Source organism: Homarus americanus, unplaced genomic scaffold (genome assembly GCF_018991925.1).
Source record: "Homarus americanus isolate GMGI-L3 unplaced genomic scaffold, GMGI_Hamer_2.0 scaffold49667, whole genome shotgun sequence".
NCBI classification, from domain to species: Eukaryota; Metazoa; Arthropoda; class Malacostraca; order Decapoda; family Nephropidae; genus Homarus; species Homarus americanus.
This window is the reverse complement of record NW_024738608.1, coordinates 2,014,449-2,037,730: the sequence shown is the minus strand read 5'-3', so window position 1 is coordinate 2,037,730 and position 23,282 is coordinate 2,014,449. Positions and strand designations below refer to the sequence as shown.

At 41.9% G+C, this 23,282-nt stretch overlaps 1 protein-coding gene across 1 annotated transcript in view; it reads right to left on the bottom strand.

The window, feature by feature from the left end:
* The window catches only part of LOC121874128, a 35,499-nt gene extending 16,938 nt beyond the window's left edge, over positions 1-18,561 (bottom strand). The window contains exons 1-4 of the mRNA XM_042378083.1: positions 18,372-18,561; positions 8,867-9,055; positions 7,302-7,415; positions 5,211-5,399 (exon numbers count right to left, since the gene is read on the bottom strand). Coding sequence (XP_042234017.1) covers positions 5,211-5,399; positions 7,302-7,415; positions 8,867-9,055; positions 18,372-18,374 — 495 coding nt within the window. The 5' untranslated portion in view covers positions 18,375-18,561. The remainder of the gene's footprint in view (positions 1-5,210; positions 5,400-7,301; positions 7,416-8,866; positions 9,056-18,371) is intronic.
* Positions 18,562-23,282: the final 4,721 nt, after the last annotated feature.

Here is a 23,282-nt window from a genome sequence, read left to right as displayed (position 1 = left end):
GGGCGTCCCCTCTTCCAGGCGAAACCAGCTGGGGGCGTCCCCTCTTCCAGGCGAAACCAGCTGGGGGCGTCCCCTCTTCCAGGCGAAACCAGCTGGGGGCGTCCCCTCTTCCAGGCGAAACCAGCTGGGGGCGTCCCCTCTTCCAGGCGAAACCAGCTGGGGGCGTCTCCTCTTCCAGGCGAAACCAGCTGGGGGCGTCTCCTCTTCCAGGCGAAACCAGCTGGGGGCGTCTCTTCAGGTGTCCCTTTACTTCAATATGCAAGGGTCCTTCACCTCGACACTATACAACACCGTCTGAACAATTACACAAGTTAAGTCGGTAATATAAGAGGACTACCTGACTAATGCCGACATCTTCCCCACTCTGTAGTAGCAACAGTCTCGTCAGCGCTCCGTAACAAACCAATTAAGTAGTTACAACATCAAACGCTCTCATTCACGCTCTTCAAACCGTATTCTATTCCAATTACATCTAGAAATTAACTATTCAACTACTCTTGCATTCCAATAAAGCCACGGAGCGCCACACGCTGTCGAAATCTAAACTTTTTATTCTTACTTTTGAAACCAATTTTCGTTTTAAAGAACAGGACTTATTGTAACAACAAAAGCGACACCAAGCATATAAAATGTTAAGAAAATTAAACCACTTCATTTTACAATACAAATTATTCTGTGATCTTCCCTCCATCCCAACGGGTGGTTCAACCTGTATGACCTAAATGCAAAAATTATTCCTTTTCCAAGAAGAGGGAAGACGAAGAAGAGGGGGAGGTGGAAGACGAAGAAGAAGAGGGGGAGGTGGAAGACGAAGAAGAAGAGGGGGAAGACGAAGAAGAAGGAAGAAGAGGAAGAGAGGTTATTTACTTGCCATTAAAAACAAAAGATGTACCCAGGTATTACCATTTTTTTTTCATTTTCCAAATTTAAATTAAGAATTACAAAAAACTACGCGAAAACCAAACATCGTAGTTAATTAAAAAATAACTCAACTTTTGTCGAGCTGCAGGATATAAAATTAATGATGGGCATTTCAGACTTGCCCGAACCTTCAGTGTCTAGAAAGTGAATTCTGTGTTTGGAGACATTCACCCCCTTAAGTCAAGACCACCTAAAGTTTATAATTATGTACGGTCAACTCTTGTACGTTTATTACGCCTATACCACACTGATACAGCACAGTTTAGCACACGCAAGGTCAGTAGAGTACACGCGGCTACATACTCTACTCGTCCACTTTGTTCCCTTTCATCCAACCCCCCCTCCTCTCCCCCACTCAGTCTTTGGTCTTTCCCTCGCTCAGTTTTCAGACTATCCCTCTCCCTCATCCCTTCTTTGGTCTTTCCCCTCCCTCCCTCATCCCTTCTTTGGTCTTTCCCCTCCCTCCCCCATCTCTTCAGTCCTCACTTCAACATCACGGATTTAAGCTTACTTCAGTCTAGTGCTCGTCGCTTACGCCGCAGCTTAAATCCGCTTTCTAATCATCCTTCCTCATCGCCAGAGTAAATATCAAGTACAGTTTATGTTTACCGCACTCCTTTAAATCGAAGAATTAAGAGTTGATCCGACACGACAAAGTATGTTACGGTGGCGCGCTCTGGTTGTGTGTTTACTAGACTAGGGTATGTAGGTAGGTATAAATAGCACTGCAACTTATTACTTTCCCGCTCAACAAGTAAATTATTATTCGGGAGATAATTAGAAAGTAAAATTCAACAATTTATTGGCATTAAATAACTCACGTCAACTATAAATAGTTTCATTTCAACCTACGCGAAATACCAGTTTTGAAAGATCTTCCCAAACTAAAGTTATCGTTGAAGGTTCATCTCTTCCCATAACGGTCTACTTATGACGGCCCAGCACATGATAATGGGCAGGGGGCAGCGAGGTGTATGGGGAAAAGGGAAGAATCGTCTTTCGTGCTAAAAAATGTAATTACAAGTCCTCCAGATGGAGGGCGGGCAGACGCAGAAGGGAAGGCCCTTCATCTCTTAGCACCACGGGGTTACCCTCCTGTGAGCGGTCGTAACCTAAATAGTAGCCACAATCTGCAGCCGCATACCAGTTGCCTCAGCTGTTAATACAATTACTAACGCTGTCATCCCTGATGACAGGACGGACTTTTCCAGTTTGTACTCAACTTCACAATTTGGCATAAAGCTTACAGATGACAATTTCCATCACCCAAACTAAGGATTGCATCGTTTTCAATGTTTGTTTATAAAAATGAATGGGTTTATTTTTGGTGTTAAAATATGGTCAAATTACATCAGTAGATGGCAAATGAAGTATTCAGTCAATTGAGTTGTTACAGGAGTTGTTACTCCCGCCAGCCACTGATAAACTGTACATAAATCGCTCAACTCCTATACAACTTCTGCCTTTACCAATAAAACTGCTACTTAAAGGCGATATACTCCGTTTAGGGCGTCTTAAATCTTATTCCCTTCCGTGTGGGAGTAAAGGTAACGGCAGTGTCCCTAAACAATGGTAAGTGACCCTCCCCTCATGCCACCCTACACTGTTGTGGATCCCCTCTCACATAGGCCTCAAAACATGACAGTTGATGCCCTCGCCAAACTCGCGTCTAACAAAGACACCGTGGAATACAATTTGGGTCTGTCAAAAAGAACCCTTAAAACTGTAATTAGGAAAGAACTTATTGAGGAGTTTGACGCAAGTCGACAAGTGCAAATAGGCACTAGTCGATCCACAGTTTACCATGATGATATGTATCAAGTGAAACATGTATATGGAGCAAGTAACAAGATCACAAGATGTTGTAACCGCTAGATTAAGGTTAGGATACAAGTACCTTTGGCAGTATGTTCCTCAAGCAGATGTAAACAAAACTAAATGTAAAGTGTGTGGCCATACATATGGCCACACACTTGAACACTACGTCCTCGACTGTGTGAAGATAGAACCTTTTAGGGACAGGTCCAAGCACACTGTGTGAAATGGCACAACACTTCATCTCTAATGACAAGATAGCCGACATATTAAGATTGTATCCACTTTTTTGCACCTAGTAACTATATCAGTTCTCATGTACAGAACCAAATACGCAATGTGCTTGAATACCTCCCACGTAAATGTGAATAACAAAGTGTGAGGCCAGACATACTGCCTCACACGCCTGTTCTCACGCATTTGTGAATAAGTTACCCTTTATGTATAGAACTAAACAAATAATGTAAATGAAATACGGTGTAACTTTCAGTGCCATAATATCCTGACAACCGGGGTTAATTATTATGACCCTTTGTAAACCCTACTCTGTAATCCTTTTGCGCTACCGCTCACAGGATGAGTGTGGGGTGCACAATAAAGTAGCCGCTGCAAGCGGCAAAATCAAAACAATCACCCTACACGGGCAGCTTAACTCGTACCGTCCACCCAAACACTTGCCATGAAGACTAAAGCAGAAATTCCTTTCAACATCTCTTCATTGCAGTTAGAAACCGTGTTCACTACAAGAGCCAGCATCAAGCTCTGCGGGTCCGCTGTTGCGAATTTCTATATTAAATATTACCCGAGAAACGTGTAACTTTAAAGGCAGTAATGTCTTGCACTGTACAATCACAAGTTATAAATAAAAGCAAAAAAACAAGGCCATTAACCAACTCTGGTCTTCACTAGTTTAAAACGTTATTGACTAAACAGTGTAAAGGTCAAGTGATTTCGATCAATTTAATAGCGTAGTATAATTAGCAAATTCTCAATCTTGGTCCGTAATAGACACGACTTAATTAAAATGAGATTGGCTACTTTCTATATCTTGGAGTTTGCGTAAGCATCAGTACATTTAGGGTAGAGTTTTAAGAATGTGACATCTGGACTGACTGAGTTTGGGAAGTTCAGTGTTTTAGAGGACACGCACCGCTGTGTCTGGCTCCTGTTGATCTGTCACCGTTTTCCTCCCCCACACTCCACAGCCAACCCAAACCCCCTCAAGAAATCCCACTTCACCCACATTCATTCATAGGCGTCACTGACTTCTACCCCTACCGAGTAGCAACCCTATATAAATGCTACTCGGCACAGTAGCTTATATACATAAGCTACAACACCCACCCCCCCATACATCTCGCATTCTAAAACTCCACCCCATCTATATCACACCAATACAACCTCGACCTTCCTAGCTTAAAATGGTCATTAAAATCTTTGCTAAAAAAAGGAAAAACACCTACACTGTTACTTAAACTATGCAGCCTCAGGAAACGGCTCATATTATTCTAGGATAAAACAAGAGTAATTCAATGCTGGTGGCGGGTGTGTCGGGCCCAGCGGCGGCAGGAGGGTGAACAAAGGCGAGGAGGTAGGCGCACGCTGCACAATATACCCGCTTCTCTTTTGTCTGGCATCTTGCTCACATGAAATCTCCGCTTCTTAAGTTCCTTGTAATCAATGCCATCTACCACGTGTCATTCTCAGCTGCAGGAGGAGGATAGGGGAGGACTGCCTTCTCCATGTCACGCGTCGCCACTTTACTAAAAGGCTGCTACGACGAATTTAACAGCTGTACAAATCTCGTAAAGTTGATATTGGTATCTTTTTTTTTTAGTTTTAACACGGTTTTCAGGCCATTAACTAATTTTTCTCTTTATTATTATATAGTAATGTTAAGACCTTATGACTACTGTACCTATCTTAACCAATTCTTAGCACGCTCGGCCTCCCAAGACTGACATTAGCTGCGGAAGGGTGACGAACCGGTTTTAATTAGCAAAAAAGTAACACGCGATTTCCTACACTGTCAACACTGCCCCCTCTCTACGTTTACATTACACCTCTATAAACCTCCATTATTTAACTTGGCTTATTTACTTTTAACCAGTTCTTACACTGACCATCTCTTGGCACTTCCTTCACGTCAACACTAAAACCTTTACCTGCATCTTTTCAAAACCTCACATTCTAACATTTAAAACGTTAAATTTCCTCAATTATATACAGAAAGACCGACATTGTCCATTTTATTACAAGTTAAAACTACAGTTATCACTTTTATACTTTAAAATAAACTTTGGTAGTGCAGGTTCTCGGTATTTTTATATTTCCCAAGACTTAAATCAGCTTGGGTTAGGTTAAGTTGGGATAGGTTAGGGAGGTTAATCATCAGGAGAATTAAGCCAGTGTTTTAATATCCACGGGGTCCCAACATTGTATTAAAACCTCGTATTAACCAATGCATTATTTACCTTTTTCTTGCCGATTCTGGTGAATATAGCGGCGGAGTAGGTGACGCTGGGGCCGGGACAGACGGTGGCAGGGGTGCACACACTGGAGTGGGGGCAGAGGGCGGGCTGACGGTGCGATGAGTGGTGGTCGCGGTCACTGTAGCCGGGCCATGGCTCCACCACCTCGCTCTCACCCTCAGTAGTAGAGTTCTGCATTCGGAAACTTCAAGTCACTACTTACCTATAGTTGCGTTCATGTTACAAAAACTCTACAGTACCCACTAGAGGGGCCCTCACAGTACCCAGTTCATTACACACCAGACTAGAGACACCAATATGAATCAAGACTTGAAAAAATCAATTCACAGTTTCGTAAAAAAAAAGATTTACAACTTTTTATATACTGAGGATCTGGAAAGTTACAAGTACCAAATAAACCTTACACCCGTGACATTGACTTTTAGACTGCAGGACAGTGTAGTTAGCAGTCAGGAGTTTCACACCGTCACTCCAAGGCGCCAACAGCTTTAGGTCAACTCCATCTTCACAAGATCAAGTTCATCGGATTCTCGACTCTTCCTTAACACTCATGGAATTCACTCGCACATTCATTGAATCTCAGCAGCTTTGTTGATCTAATTAAACATCCATACAATATTCAGGAGGGAGATAGGTCATTTGCCCGGGATAAGATAGATCTAGCAGGAAAAACAAACTCCAATTTACGTGTTTATAACACCCAACACGCCCACTAGCAGATCTGACCTTTAAATTTTTGTTTACCTATATCGGTAGCATCTGTAACTGGTGCGTGGTAAACGGATACAAATCATAAATGATACATCAACGACTTCACTTACACTGACAAACAACAAGAAACATTAACGAGCTTTAAGCAGAGTTAGCATAAAACGATATGTCAAGGATTTGGATTATGAATTACTTCGAGCTATACTCCGAGCCATTAATCTCTTTGTTAAAACCCGTGTTCAACGGGATTAAGGAACGCCAGAGGAATGATTACGATCAACTGGGGAGGAAATGGCAATGAACGTTCGTGGGAGTCGAACATTTCAGTCCTACCTCCAATCGTACTACGAGGAGTTCGTTTTCTGTGACTGGTGAAACTAATACACCTTCATTTTAAGAAATTCTCCAAGTTCTAAAACCAAATTGGATCTTCAAAATGCAAACAAATACCGAGAACATTCTTTCACTACAGACGGCAAGGGGTGACCTAATTGAGGTGTATATAAGCATCTCAAGGGGCACTACTCAGTCGAGTGTCCTTACTTGGAGTTGGCGGACGCTCGCCCCGCAAGGGGTCACAGCTCAAGATTAAAGCCGCCGCAATTCCAGAAAACTGTGAGGGCAAACTTTTTCGGAGTGAGAGTTGTGAACTCTTGGAACAATCTACCAGTGCTGTGACGGCACCGAGTGTGAGCTCTTTCAAGACAACACTGGAGCAGGTACAGTCACTCAAAAAAGTCCTGTCGCGAACCACGACGCAGACTCGTGAACCCGAAGCAGTACACATTATTCTGTCTATAAATGCTTCGGATTCAAGAGTGAATCTCGGGGTTCATGGTTCGCGACAGGACTTTTTTGGGCGACTGTACATTCAGTAGCCGGTGCATGCCCAGTACTTGCCAACAGTGCGTAACAGACGTGACCGATCGCCCAAGCGACTAACGAGCCGATCAGTGGTGAAGAGGATAAAAGTAAACCTCCGCGCACGGTAGTTACGTACACCATCACCACGATTACTTAAGAAATGAACACTTACTCTGTACATGCAAACTAACGAGGGTCTGGACATACCTTTAATCAGATTACGCAAACACGTTTGCCATCTCAACAGCTGAACACTGGCCACACGATAATTAACAAGTTCATGGAAAATCCGAGAAAACGAACTATTTTTAGCAGTAAATGAATAAATACGAGCTTGTGCGGCGAATTTAAGTGCGACTTAATAACTTCGTGGCACCTTAAATATGGTCGAACATTTATAAAAAAGCTTCGCAAAAAACCCCCCACTAAATAAAGAATCTTTGGACTCTTTATAAGTCCTGGGGTAAACAATAGTGGTTCTAGACCTCACTAACTTACCTGGTTTGTGTAGAACCAGTTTGTGGGAGATGGTGTGAAGGTTGTCGGCAGCTTGGTCTTGTTCCTGCAGCACACCGTCCCTTCACTGCCCACCGCATGGCCGCACACGTAGTACTGTAACGCACAACATGTATTAAAAATAATGAAATTTATCAAATTCACCTCCAGGCTGCCAAATTTTGGTGTAAATATATCAACGAATAAACAGACTTTAGATTAAATTTTTAATTTCTATGCTAATGAAGAATGAACTAATTTAAGGTTATTATCCAACTCCTAAAACGTCTTCAACATAATTTAATGAAAGCGAAATCAACTTTCTAAAGTCACTTGGTGTCAAGTAAAAGAATAATCAAATCGCACTTTTGCCAACCTTCTGTCCAACTGAAGCACATTATAACCCTATTACAGGTGCGTGAAACTTAATTATAACTATTGCAGATACAGGAGGCTTGATTATATAACTACTACAGATGCGCAGAGTTTAATTATATTTTGACCATTCAGCGGCCAATAATTATAGTAGTTGTAACGAGCGTTCAGCTCCGACTCGCCGCCGCCATTGTTTATTCTCACGTAAATAAATCTACCACTTTAAATATACATCTGTTGTATTTGGACGATTCACCTTGGGTCGAGATACTCTTATTAAATGGATTAAATTAAAGATACTAATGTACTAAAGGCTTCAAGAAATCAGATGCTACAGAAATTTAACCAAACTAAGTAATCACGAGGTAAACTCCATATCTATTTATTTATGACTGGTTTTATTATAAAGACAATAAAAACACGAGGATTTGCTTCACAAGAGCTTATCTAGCCAGGCAAGAGGGTTACCTACTCCTGACCTTGTTCCATGTACTATGGTTGACAAAATTCCCTTCCTTCCCCCTCTCTTTTCCCCATCCCCTGTCAAACATTACACAGCGAGCCAGCTGTTGGACGATTACAGCACATCCCTTAGTGGCTTCGTTATTCGAACCTCAGGCGATTCAGTCACATTGTGGCTGGCTGAAGGAAGGAACTTTCGTCAACCATACTACTACGCTTCCCGCCTCTCGGCAAAATCAACAATTAGGATTTTCTTTTAGATAGGTGACAAAGCCCTGAGTAGCTGCTGTCTTATTACACCTAGTTATACTGTCCATGTCACCAAGGTTGAGTTTAGCCTTCATTTCCCTACACCAAGCACCTCAAGGGCTCCAAACCTGGTTAACGACTTAATTTTTTTACCTATGCCAAACATTAACCAATTACTTCTAATACAGCGGTTACATTCAGAAAACATCCAGGTGGGTCAAGGATAAGGAGGATATTGAAGCTTTATTCATGTTCCAATATAGATAGAAAACTTAAATCTTAACAGTCGTGCGTTCTTTACCCCTGGGTGTAAACCCACTAAAAAATTATTGGGCACCCGTGTCAAATTGTATCACACCGTAAGGGTGCCGAATAATTTGTTAGTGGGTGCAAGTCATTAGGGTACCGAACAACCTCCTTCCCCTTACGTCAAATTCCCCCACACAAAATCCGCCATCCTACACTCAGGACCAGCCACTCACCATGGAGTCTTGCGTGGTGTTCTGAAGAGTCGAGTCGTCCTGAGGAGGAGTGTACTGGTAGGCCACTTGGTCTGATTCACAGTATTCGCTGGCCACACACCATGACCCCCGGGGACATGCGTACTGGGGCATGGGTCGTGCTGCCCACGCCCCGCCGCCCGCACACATCACGGCCACCAACAACAGCATCTGAAAAGTGATGGTTAAAATCAGATCCAAAGATATTAGATCAAGTTCACTTATTTTCGACGGCAAAGTCATGAGAAACCTAATTTACTACATATGGAGGACACCAGCTTCCTCAGTTTGGTAATTACCCGCCATCAAATACCTTCGTGTTAAGAACTTTATTCTACAGAAACTCCTTACACTAAGATAAGTTCATTTCAAAGGAGCAATGGAAATAGTTCCCTGGCGACCTCGACAAGAAACTAAACGCTCCTTACTGAACTGCCAACAGCAGGGGGCCACAGGTCTCCTTACCCTGCGCGTGCCTATTTTTTCTTGTTTAAGTCCTGGCTGCCGGTGGTAGCCATTTCGTAGTATTTACCGAACACCCGCAAGTTTCAACAATCTATAAGACCGCAAAATTGCCGATATGGCTGGGCACTATTCATTTCATTCAGTAGAAGACAGGTATGACGGAAAGCGATTCTCTTGTCAAATACAGACAGCAAGAGGGACAAAAAGATAATGGTTCCTAATGACTCTGGTCCCCCCCCCCCCCAGAGCTTCCTTTACCAAACTTGCCTGCTGTAGATAGGAAATTCTTCGGTACTGCACAAATTCAGGCAACGCAAATTTAAGTTTCAGATTCAATGTGCTATTTGGTGACTTTAGGCGGTGTCCTGTCTGGCCTGGGTTTGGCCCGAGTACCGTAAAAATATCCACAAGTTTTTCTACAGAAGCAATCCTTAAATGGTAAGGTGTGGTACAGTACAACCATGAGGCGCGGGTCTAGGAAAGGCAGATGGGGTTTTTATATTTTAAGTGGTGGTGGTGCCGCCAAGGTGTAAACACTATTGATATGGGGAAGCTACCAGTGATGAACGAGGCGGGCAGGCACGTGGGCTATTATGACCCACTGCTTTAAATGGTTTGTTTACCTAAAAATGGCTAAGGACGAAAAACAGGAGGGGGGGGGGTTGTGCTGGGTTTTATGACAAATCTTTGAACATTCACAATCTTTAGTTTTCTTCAGGTTTCGAATTAGTGGATAATTTTACTCATCGATGGTGCGGCGAGAACATGTGGCGGACTTGGACCACCACACAGACGGTGACGATACGTGTAGATTCACTAACGACAAATCCCGGGTTTTACTGTTAAGTATGAAGGTCCTCTCCTAGCAGCGATTAGTCTAGTTTGTGTATTAGTTCCTGTCGAGGATGGGAGCCACGTTGTGCGTTTTATCAGTTACTTGGGCGTTTGCTGCGTACGGTCACCGGCTTAAAATCTTACTACCCGCACGCCCATCAGCACGCCCGCACGCCCATCAGCACGCCCGCACGCCCATCAGCTCCTTAACGTCCAGGCAGAATCTTCCACACGCTTGTTCCCCGCCCCGATTTACACGAAGCAATTACTACTGAAACGGTAGTTTTACCCATTTTAACTAGCGAGATAATTAGTTCAACCAGGTATTCCACGCCCTAACAAAAAAAAGTACTGCAGAGTAAAACTTAAACGACCCAATTTTTGTTTCGACTTTACTACCGAACTAATGACTGACAAGTAAATTAACCTCAGGTTTGTTTTTTGTTCATGTCGGGGAGAAGGGCTCACCATCTATTAGAGGTCAGGCAAAACTACATCTAAGGACTACCTTCATTCCCCTGCATGGTACGCACAGTTTCAACACGAGTCTCCCTTATTTCTTTCCCCTTACTCGACAACGCATCTAGTGTAAATTCCTTCGTCACTCTGGCTGTCATCATCACCCTGGAACTAAAGTCTAGACTTACGTGCTTATTCTCAGGTAAAGGGAACAACTTCGCTTGGGTGCCTGCCTGTCCCTCCTTCACCCTCCCAATCTCTCACCAACACTTTTGTCCCCCCACCTCCTATTACTCCTTCCCAGTATCTTTCCCTTCAATCTCTGCTTCTCTCAACATCCCCGAATGAATCTTGGCAAAAAAAAAAGCACGGAAAAAACCTACCTAACTTAACCTACGTGCAATGCCATCATATTATATATTGTGTTGTCAGTGTACAAGTCGTGTGACTTTTTCCTTTGACTATTTCCGTTCACCCCCTCCCCCCCGAACACACCCACCAATACCTATTGGATATTTACTTCCTATTTCACACTAATTATTGCCAGTTTGCATACCAAGACCAACACCACGTAACTTTACAACTATGTTAGGGATCCTGTAGCACAAGTCAGGTTTTCATTTACCCAACTATTTTACGGGATGGCGGCCATCGATTTCACCCGAATTTTCCCCAATTAAATATGGAGATTTTTCTCTCCCAGAACTCCCAGTGACAGGAAGGTTTTCAAGTGGTAAAATCCGGGTATTTACGGAACAATTTCCATCAGTCCCTTAATCGCCTTAATTCCAGTGCCAAAATATACCTTTATCCTATCGAGTTATTATTAAGCCAAGTGTTCCGTTTCCTTTTATAACCCGGGATAATACATATTGGTTATCCAGGTGGTGGGGGACAATGGTGATGGGACCCTTTGATTGGTCTGTCCCGGCCAGCCAGTCAAGTCTCTCCCAACACCTGCCTTGGAGGAATGTTTCAGTACATACACAAGCACCAACACCCCCTCCCCCAGAGCCATCCCACACCAACACACCCCCCTCCCCCCAGAGCCACCCCAAACACACCCCCCTCCCCCACCAACACCCCCTTCCCCACAGCCTCCCGCACCAACACCCCCTCCCACCAACATCTCAAGACCACACTAATTCGCTCATAATTGCCTGTCCATCTTTCCCTCGGTCTTCCTGTGCCGACAGCGAGGTTATAACAAGTCTTCTAACCCTTCTTATACACTACTGTACGCGGGCCCCCCTTCCTCACCCATTGGCTCCCTCATAACACATCGAAAAAGATGCCCAGCTTCGAATATATTTTCATTTAAAAAATCTGGGTATTTTTTCAAGGACAGCCACTGTCCACTTCTACCCCAAATTACTGAACATAATGTAAGGATTATAATCTTATCACATGTTAATTAGAGCCTTTGACTACTACTGACCAACCTTGAAAATTATCAGGTGGGGGAAATAAGGTGGACGTGGTAATTGGAGGAACATTTGACGCGAGGAAGGAGACCGGGTACTATGTTGAGTGAAAGGGACTAAGGCTTCGCTGCGGTAATGTAGTGCTGAATGCATTAGCGTCTAGAGGAAATTAAGATATTGTTACATAGATGGTGTTGGAATTAAATTAATTCTGATCTACTTAAGTTATTTAACAATTAAAATGACAGCCTCATCAGCGCTACCGTCATCCCGGGAGCGCCTGCAGGTACAGCCAGTAGCAGCAGTGTGGGCGTGGCTGGTGTGACCCAACCCTCACCCACAGTCCCTGGCGCCCCTCCTTCCTCATCACCGCCAGCCACCGCCTTAATTACTAGCCCGGGTAATTAAACAATTCCACCGCCGCTCTTGCTGTACATCCTGGCTAACGTGTTGGACGATGGTCAGGCCCGCCGCTGACCACCCACACGTCCCCACCACCGCCCTCTCGTCCTAATTCTAGGGTAGCGGAGGTGGCAGACGCGGCAGACGCTGCAGAAGTCCCGAGTTTATGGCCACGTGTGGTAATTGTAGGAGGGAAGGATCTCCGTCAAGATGAAATTCTTAGTCGAGGCACCACAATTATTAACAGTTGGTGGCGGCTGTGACGGAGGTCTGGGTTTATTACATCACGCTAACATTAACCACTCGAGTACGACGGCATTAATAAACTGGTGTACATAATATCTTGCTATGGTGTATAATGTTCATAAACCAGGGCAAGATACAGTCGGGTAGGAAACTGTACTAAGCAAGGACAAGTCATGGCGGGTCACAGAACACGAGAGAACAAGTGGATATAAAAATACCTAACGCTAACCTAAACAACATTAACCTTAACTAGTCTAATCTGACCTTAGCTAAACCTAACCTTACAGGCAGCGTTGGGGTATCTAACTCCATGGGACAATACTAGTTGATCATTTTAGTGCTCGCGAGTGAATGAGCGAGGAGTCCGCCATCAATTGTTTATTGCTCGTTAGTGCCTGTGTAATGTAATATGGTAACTGTACAGTACAGTAATTAAATGGCTAACACATGAAATTGTATTTTCGAGTGGATGCAAGACAAAGACAACACCAAAATAAAGAATGAATGGACAAGACCGAATCCTCTCGTCACCTGGCAACATATGGCACAAGGCAGGGAGGAATAATGAAAAATTCTACATTTACCCGCTTTTCGTTATATTCTTTCTTTCCTACTCTTTTTTTATATTGTACAATGGTCACCAGTTACTGCATAAACCCGTCATACGAATCTTAAATTAGCTGTCATATGAAGTGTCTTGGGTAATTTTGTTTGCAATCTTAAAAAACGACAATATATCGTAGAAAGCAGCAGCAGCAGGCGAATCTTAATACACGTAAATAAACCCCAATTTACATATATAATAAGTGATCAAAGCTACGATTCGGATTTTAATTTGCAGCAGGTTAAAGATACGAGGATAACGCCATTGTTAAAGGCATCAAGAAATACCAGACCTATTCCAACCCATTCAAAATGTATAGCACTATTACACTACCAATTATGAGGTTTAAATTTTATGCGGAATGAGTAAATGATTGTCATGCTTCAGCATTAACTTGTAAACCCATTAATTAACCGTTATTCCGAGAGTGACAACTGTAGATGAAATCACTAGATCCTTATAATTATTTCATGTACCTCATTCATTACTATTAATGTGAAACAAGTGCAAGAAATTTAAGGTACGGTATTTGAATGGTCATGTCAGCGATTTTTCTTCAAGAAACGGACAGTTTAAACTAGATATTTCGGGTGGTTTGTTTTTCTTCCCGGTAAAAATGTTCTCTATAGAACAATTATGGGTAGCAGATAATTGTAGTTCAGGGAAACCCGTTTATACCGCAGTTCAGTCGTTCCTTTTCCATATAACGATGGGAGCAAGACAAGACATTTGCTTTACCAGGAACATACATCAACAATGTTCCCAAACAATGTACAGCACAAAGGCGGAAGTAAAACCCCAAACAACTCTTACCAAAGTTCTTGGTCACAACTGATTTACTAAAGCTTTTGTCCAGATCACAACTTTCATCCACTCGATCAAAAGTGTACTGTAGACCAACTTAAAATCTCGGATCAAAAGTTAACCAATAAGTAGTATAAATTCCCTCTTACCAATACCACAAATACCGTGTAATACTCTAAATGGGGATTCATTATCTTAACAGGATTATAGTAATTTAACGCATTTGTATTTTATATTCTACCTTCATGAACGCTCACAACTTGATCGTTCCGGTCACTAACACGCCAACCTCTCTTACTCCAATCAAGGTGTTAAGGCGAGGATTTTAATATAATGACCACCTTTAGGTTTATTAGTCCCATCTGCACCCCGATTATTCAACATCTCAAATGAGGCGCCGGAAAGCCTCCCAGATACGATAGCCGCCTCGCTCGGAATAGGTTCGGCAAGGTCAAAACATCTGCGAGAAAGCCCAAGTGATATACACAACACTTTTTATTCTGGTTCTTATACTACTACGACTAATGCAGTTTCCAAGCGATGTATATTAAAAAAAACTGACAAAGTAAAAAGATTATGCTTCTGTGGCAGTTCTACGGCCAAACGACCCAGACGAGGTTAAGAACTGATAAGCCAGTCTTCCACTAAACCCAGAAATTTCTTTACAACTAAAATTAGAATTAAAACAAAACCTTGTAGTAAGGGAGAAAAGCGATTCCGTTTCAGACATACTTCATAAACAGCGAAATCGAGCCAACACTAGTACAAATTATTCAGCTTTTCCATTTATAATTTTTTATTTCAGCAAGACCAACAATGATTTAGGAGAACCACATCATTCATACATCGCTGCGTGGATTTAATAATGAATGGGCAAATGTGCATTTAACCTACAAAATATTCAATCCCTTCGTACTATCTGCAGGGCTTCTAAACGACACCACAGCTTCTCTGGTTTGAGTTATACGAGGAAGTGAATCGTCATTAAAATACACGACCTTAATGGAGTCTTGTTATTACCTGCTGCACTTACACCAAAACAAGAATTCAATGATTTTGCTAGATCCCAACTAATGTGATTTGTTTATTTGAATTAATCTTTTTATATCCCAGTAAGCCACAACTACCTGATCTACGAGATGGATAAAGCACGTCTAACAAAACGCTTTTAACCTTTTATAACCTCCCGCCTCTACACGAAGCTACAACAACGTTACAATTTCCAACATAATTAACTTCGTTATACAAACTGACAAATAAGTTTGTTCCCATTACGTATAATTTCACAATTTGAAAGGTTACAGACAATTACCAGTAATTACGACAGCATATTCAAGTATGGGTTTTAATACAATACTGTACAGTATACTCTGGACCAGTTCTGACAAGGTGTGGCAGGTGATATTTTAGGTCACAGTACGTGTCCGTGTGACCCTAGTCCAGGAGTGGACCATGAGGCCACTATCCCAGGCACACCCTCCCCACCCCCCCCTTAACACGGATCGTATTTAAATTTCAGTGTGCTATGACGTTTCCCAAAACATAATTACCAGGGCAAGAAGCGCTATAAAATAAACCAGGTCAATACTGAGGCGTCGACACTAAAAAACATCCTACAAATTAAAGACTTGACCAATACTCACTTAATCTGCTCTAGTCCAATACATGAATATTTACAACTCTGGGACGGAAGGAGGCCACGTGCTATGTTCCCTGACCGCCAGACACTAAACTTCGGGGATATAGTCTAACAGCTTCCCTCACCAACTATGCTATATTCAGAACTCAAAGAAAGAAACTTATCAGAACTAACAGTCTTTAGCCAAAACGAGTTTTGAAATTATTCAGGACGATGTAAGAACGCGGTGACCTGCTCTGGTGATTAAGGACGTCGAACAATTCAGCAGAAACGAAGAAAGTTTCGGTAAATTTCATTAATGCTCGGTTTCATCCCCAAGAGCCGCGTGCCTCAGGAAGTGTGACCATGAGGCTTCATAATTTATTTCCACTCCAAAACCCAAGACTAGCAATTCAATTCTTACCAGACCCTTGAGTACAAGCACGACGAGCTGCACTAAATACCCAGGTTTTAATGAAAAAAATATCCATTGAAGGAGCAAAACTCGGCAAACCACAACCAACCAAACCTCGACCCACAAGACTTAATTTTACAAAATTAGAAAATGTTACTTTTGATTTTGTGGGAAACATTTTCAAACTTGCTACACTGGACGACTTCATTAAACACGAGATGGAGTTCCCTACAAAATTGATGATTTAGAGAAATTGACCGACAGTTTTACATCGAAATTAATGTTACATAAAAGTCACTGTTGGACGATGTCTTTACTAATGTCCTGAATCACGGAAGTTGTCGGCGACAATGAACTTAAAAATCACAATCCCAAATTGAACTTTGCTATCTTGGTACTTTTACAAATCCATTGTTTTTTTTTCTTTTAGGCGTCGAAATATATTGCTGGACAAAATCTAGCAAAATACAGTCAATGGTCCCCCCCATTAGCCACTGCCTACGCATCCTCAGCGAAAAAAAATTGACTTCATCAGAAACTAACCACCGAGTAATGCTAGTGCGAATTTCAAATAGTTTGTCTTCACACCTGTTTCTCCTGGGTTGGCTTACTTGTCTAGAAACCAAGATAAATGACTGGAAAAATACAATGGTGGAGGCAAATATGGTTACCAATGGTTTCTGCAACAGCTCAGAACAGTTACGAGGAGAATTAAGATAAATGTTTAGTTCCGCCACGTTACGGGATCTTCAGGGCTTTAATGTATATAATAAAACTCCGGCGAGGGAAATAAGTACGGGAAGAAACGAACTAAAAACTAACGATCCTTGGCTAGTTAGGTTAGAAAGTGGCCAACGACTTCTATATGCCCCCCGGTGGGGGGGTGGGAGGAGGGGGCTCCCGTTAGGTTAGGTCGTTTCTGCCAGGAAGACTAAATAGAAGAAAAGGGTCCTAGAATTGTCTAACCTACCGACTCCAACAGTTATATTCCTAAGATTCCCCTGATGACCGACCAAACTTATCGGCTTGTGGTCTGCTTTAATGTTTTCCTATGCTTCAAAAATACACTATTGTTTGCCTTAAAATGAGTGAATGTCTCAATAAATTTAATGTACGACTGAACTTTACTCCATATTATACACCACCCGCCAAGGTGCAGGTCGACCCCTGTTGGACTGAAGAGACAAGTCTAGTTAAATAAAATAAATAAATAAATATATAGTTTGACAAAATTGCAGTTTCGGCCAATATGCCCTAGTAGTTGAGAAATTAGATTATCCTGTATTTTAGGGCGATTTAATCGAATTTGACCTTTATTTCTGGGGAAAGTACCCGCTTTAAAGTTTACCCCCCACCAAAAAAAAAAAAGTATGGGAGAACACTCTTTGCCCGCTGGTTGAAATGGGGTTATAAATACTCCAGAAAAGGATCTCTATAGGTTGAGGATGGTTAAAACAGATGGTCGTGTAATGACCGAATGCAATAATACCAATAGTTTACTTAGGCGCACTACCATAGCTTAGAGCTTGCTCACATGAATTATTTTACAAATTTATTGTGATGTATATAATGATCACACAACCAGCCGTAGAGTCTTGACAAAAAATCACAAGGTCAGTTCGGTTGATGGTTCAAACGAAATTCCAGCCGACGGTGAGGGAGCGAAGGGTTTTTGACACCCCCCCCCCTCCCTTAGTAAATTTAAAGGAATTACTTCGTGGTTTCGATATCTGATCATTTACAAGAATTACATTTAATTAACAATTACAATGTACAAACACCTCAGAACTGTTACCTTAGTGGCGCCCATCTTCACATTACCAAATACTGTTCAGGTGATAGAAGAAGTGATATTACTGTGTACTGTATTAAGTACTGCCCAGGTGTTCGAAAGCGTCTTTAGAACATCACAAAAGACGACTACCTGCATCAGATTACAAGGAATTTCTTCGACTACGTGTCTCGTCCCGATTGAAAACGAAGCCTCAAACACCATTAAGTACAGAGTTACGGCGGAGTAAACTAACACAAACCTTTTAAAAGTAATTCAGGTACGGGAGAGTAATTTAGACACCGATAAAATGTAAGAATTCCTGTCTGCTCGTCCATATACAAATTTAATTACATACCTAGTTCCAAGTTAAGTGCCCTTCCTTAAAAAAAATAAAATCCCGGTGAAATGAAAAATTCCTACAAAGCCCCTACGAGAACCTTACCATGTTCCTGACGCTCCCTACAGCAGCAGCGAGACGTCCTCCACACACAACAACCACACCTGGTCACCTCCGTCTTTTTTTCCTTCAGTAAACGCTGGATGCACACCTTAGCCTTACTGGTTGAAAGATTCCTTAATTAGCCCCACAAAATGTGTGAAGGCCGAGAACGAGTGAGACCTGAAGGGTACCGCTGGGCTGAACTGACTGACGATTTCACCACCACACCGCCGACGACTGGTAGGCTACCCCCCCCCCCCTCCACCCTATAGTTGTATCACCTAACTGCGAAGTTCGGTAGTTTCAAATCATGCATGCAAAAGGGTTATTTTCTGTAGTATTGAGACGCAGCTATGACCCGTAATAGCGGTGTTGATGTGTGTTTAATAGCCAAATGGTCGACGTATAGTTCCCATGTATATAAATACAGTAGATAAGACTCTTTGCGGTTTAATGAGTTAATTGGCCGCCTCAAAAAATTGTCTCCTTTAGAATTTAATGGTAAGATGCTGATGGATGGGATAATTTACTCATTTTTTATTAACGCCATAAAACTGACAGTGTTATATATAGGCGAGCGTTATACACCACACAGGTGAGGAAGAGGAACATCCCGAGCGACAAGTGTGTGTGTGTGTGTGTGTGTCAGGTGGCCGAGGAAGAGCAGCATATATAAATAACCATCTTCCTTTTGTTTTAATGAATTGTAATGTAAGTACTAGAGACTTCCTGATGGACACATCTTGTACTCAATCACTACATGAGTACACTGTAAAGAGAGTCTCTGATGTATACAACTTGTACTCAATCACTACATGAGTACACTGAAAGAGACTCTCTGATGTACACAACTTGTACTCAATCACATGAGTACAGTATAAACCAGTATGTATGACTGTTCCTCACTCCGTATATAAACAAGACGCCATATTGTCCCTTCTACACCTGATGGCAGTTAATATTTGACCCTTATATAAAGCATCTATAAATTTCTCGTTATATTTACAAATCAAAGACTATTTTTGGCCAATAAATATACATCATGTGTGATAATGTCGCTATATAAATACGTGTTACTGTCCTAATATAAATACGTGTTACCATATAGCTACATAAATACGTGTTATTACGTTGCTATATAATAAAACACGTTACCGCATCGCTATAAGACGACAACTGAAATATACAGTAATGAAACACCTTAAATAACACACGTATATATCCTTCCTCACGTAAACAATTATATAAACATTTTGTGAGATGTGAGATGACGGGCTGGGATTAATGGCTGTGTTTAGTTAAGAGGAAGTCGAACATTACCCGTAATTACCAGTAGATCTTTAAGAGGGTCAGATTCCACAAGACGCTGAGCTTCGTCGTATCTGATGAGGCGGAGGATCGTGCCGGTAGGATCTGATTCCAATGACGATGGAAGATAAGGGACGAAATTCCATGGCTTCGTGTTTAAACCCTCTATGCTTGTAGTATCAGGACTTAATTTGGATCAGCTGAAGAATCTCCACCCCAGCTTATTTCATCTAAAGGCTAACCATCTTAACGCTATTTGAGGAGATGAGGTTAGGTTTAAGTTAAGTTAGGTTAGGTTAATCATTAGTTGAAATAAGTTGGGGTGGACATAATTCAGGTCATCCATCAACCCCTTTTTAAGTTTTAAATAGCGTGATATGTCTTGGCCAGGTGAAGGACATCCTGTATCCTGCCTCTATCACGTCGTGGACGACAACTGTAACACTGGGGCGTCCTTATGTGTGATAAGGGTCGCACTCCCGGCATCTGGATCTAACACATTGTAATAAATCTTTAAACCATACACTTGAACACTATATCATTGAATGTGACACTGTCAAAGACTTCAGGCCACCTGGCTTATTGTATCATGAACTTTGTAATTACTATATTGAATCGGGGGTGCTTGGGGACATTCTTGCTGTTTATCCCAAATTTGCTAGCCCATACTGATTGGTCTTCAATTAGAATATGACGTCCAATGTAGTATATGAACCACTGTCTTGCATGGCAGCGAACAGTGACATCACCCACATAACTCTGAACTATATATATACTGCTAATGAATATGATGCATTTCTTTGTGTACGAACCTCTGTCCTGCATGGCAGTGAACAGTGACATTACCCACATGAATCTGACCTATATATATATATATATATATATATATATATATATATATATTAATGAATATGATGTATTTCTTTGTGTATGAACCTCTGTCTTGCGTGACAGTGAGAAGTGATACCACCCTCGTGTCAAGACCTGACTGAATTACTCAGAATAGGCAAACTGTACTCCAAGCTTTACCAATAAATTTGTTGAATAAAAAAAACTAAGACTCCACACCCCAGGGAGTTGAGTCTTCCCAAGGCTTGACTCCCTCCTAGAGTCATACATAAACAAACAAGGATGACCAGGAATTACTCATAAGCTGCTCTTGCGAGGAGTGTAAAATTCCCCACTTTCACTCCAAAACTTCTCTCTCAGTCACTAACTCATTCATAGAGCTGACAAATGAAGTTAAAAATGCTTGTGCCAATGGGAGGTGGATCTGTTGTGGTGTATCAGATCTTGTTTGATGTTGTAAATGTTGGGAAAATTTGTCTTCTCTCTCTATCCCAAAAAGTTGAGGCATGCGTCGTTTTATGAGTTAGTTCAGCGGTTCTCAATTAGTGTCAAATTACCCCTAAGAGGGTAATTTGACATTTTTGGGGGTAACGACAGCCCATGAGATATAGCGATATTTGTCCTGCTTCTTGATGCCATACACAACCACATTCGAGCAAAGACTACGCTCCTGCTCGGTTGGGTGGCGGGCACTGGTAAACACAGCTGTGAGTGCTAGCTCCCAAATTTGGATGTTTTCGAGCCTATTATCTTATCTGAAGGATATATAGATTTACCTACTTGTGTATAAGGACCTGAGGATAAAATAAGTATCGTCAAGCAACTTTGGTGTTGGGAACTTACTGTTTACCACACGAAAATAACTGCTCGGGGTCCCATCACTCCTGGCTGGGTGTTGTGGGATGTCAACATTGCCCCATGGAAAGTGAATTATCGCTTAAGAACTCCACATGGAAGAGTAAAGAAAAGATAGTATTGGACGAAGTTCTTGAAGACCTTGAGTTGAGGAGTGATGAGTCTAATACGAGTGATGAAGCACAAGGGAAGCTCGAAAGTGAGAAAATACAGCTACAACAAGAGGTAGTGAAAAAGAAAGAAATTTCTAAAAGGATGAGGGAGACAAGCTGGCAAGAGGACAGTGAAAGCGGAGAAGTGAGAGAGGAGAAGAGACAAAAAAATCTAGGACAAAAAAACGTGTGTGGGTGGTAATAATAATGGAAATAACAGAAAGGAGATAGTGGAGAATGGATCAAGAACAGAGCAAAGTATGGAATTTGAAGGAAGCAGACAAGAACACACACAAGGTAATGTTGGTCGTGTCAGGTAGAGATTAATTTTTCCACAGTCATGCCCGATGACCTTCCTTGAAAAATTAAAATGGGCAGTACAACTAGGACGGGAGCATCGCAGCTTTGAGCCTCTTTTGAAAGAAGGCACACACAAGCCTTGTCTTACAGTGGGGACCATGGAGGCTGTGGAATTGTTGACAACTGTTGGGTACAAGGGATTACTGATGGTTTTGCCAGAGGAGAGCAACATACTACTTACAAAGGTTATAATCTTCAGGTACCCTGTAATACTAGATCCAGAATACTTATTGGATGACGAAAGATTTGTTTGCGTCAAGAGGCATTTAATAAGGGGCGAAGAGAGAAGCCAGGTTATTGCTCTAATGAGAGGAAAGGTTCCAGAGAAAGTGTTCATCACAGGAGCAGGGTATAGGAAGGTGGCACTATATGTGGAGGGACCAATAATGTGTCTCAAGTGTTGCAGATGGGGACATAAGGCCTGGGGCTGTCAACTGGACCCACGTTGTAGATTCTGTGAAAAGAAGCACGAATCTAGCAACTGTAAGGACAAGATCAATGCAGGAGAGAAAGTGAAGCCTTGTTGTTGTAATTGTGGTAAAACTCACAATGCTAGTTCAATTGCATGCGAGATGAGGCCACGTATGAGAAGTGACCAACAAAGGAATTATTCAGAGAACACTGAAGAAGTACGCTGTGGTCTGGCAGTGACAAGACAGCAGGAGAACACACAGACAATGGAGACAGTGATCCCTGAGAATGCCTGGCATGAAGATTCAAGAAGGATAAGGACTGCACTTGCGGCCGGAAGAGTTGCTGATGCCAGGAACAAACAGAGTAATAAACAAGTAGCAAGTGAGAGTAGTGGTGCAGCCCTCCAGGTTAGTGATAAAACTGTGCAAGAAATTCTGGGAGAAGAGGTGCGTAAGATGTTTCAGCTTTTGCAAAAGTTAGGTCAGAAAATAGAAGTGATAGAGAAAAGACTTGATACAGTGATAAATAAAGAAAGGGAAAACAAAGCTGTGAATAATGTAGAATTAGAAGGGAAAGAGGAAAGTGAAGAGCTCAAGCTTTTGAAAAATTCAGTGCATAAAATAAGTATTAAAGGGAAGGAGAGGAAAATAAAGGATTGTGTAGTGCAGGGAGCAACAACTGAAAGTTTTAAAAATGTGTTGGTAAAGTGTAAAGATGCTGATAAAGAAAAACTTATGAGGAAATGGGAATCTGTGCAGGAGGATTGGGCCTTCTTAAAGAATCTGATTGGAAAGGATATAAAATGTGTAAATATTAATCTTGGATCTAGCTAGCCTTTAGATAATGTCCTGGAATGTTAATGGTCTACGAAATAGAGTGACAGATGTACACTACTTTACCCTTAAAAATAATATTGACATAATTACCCTTCAAGAGACTGGGGACAGGAAAGGCGACCTGCTTAAACTGTCTGGAT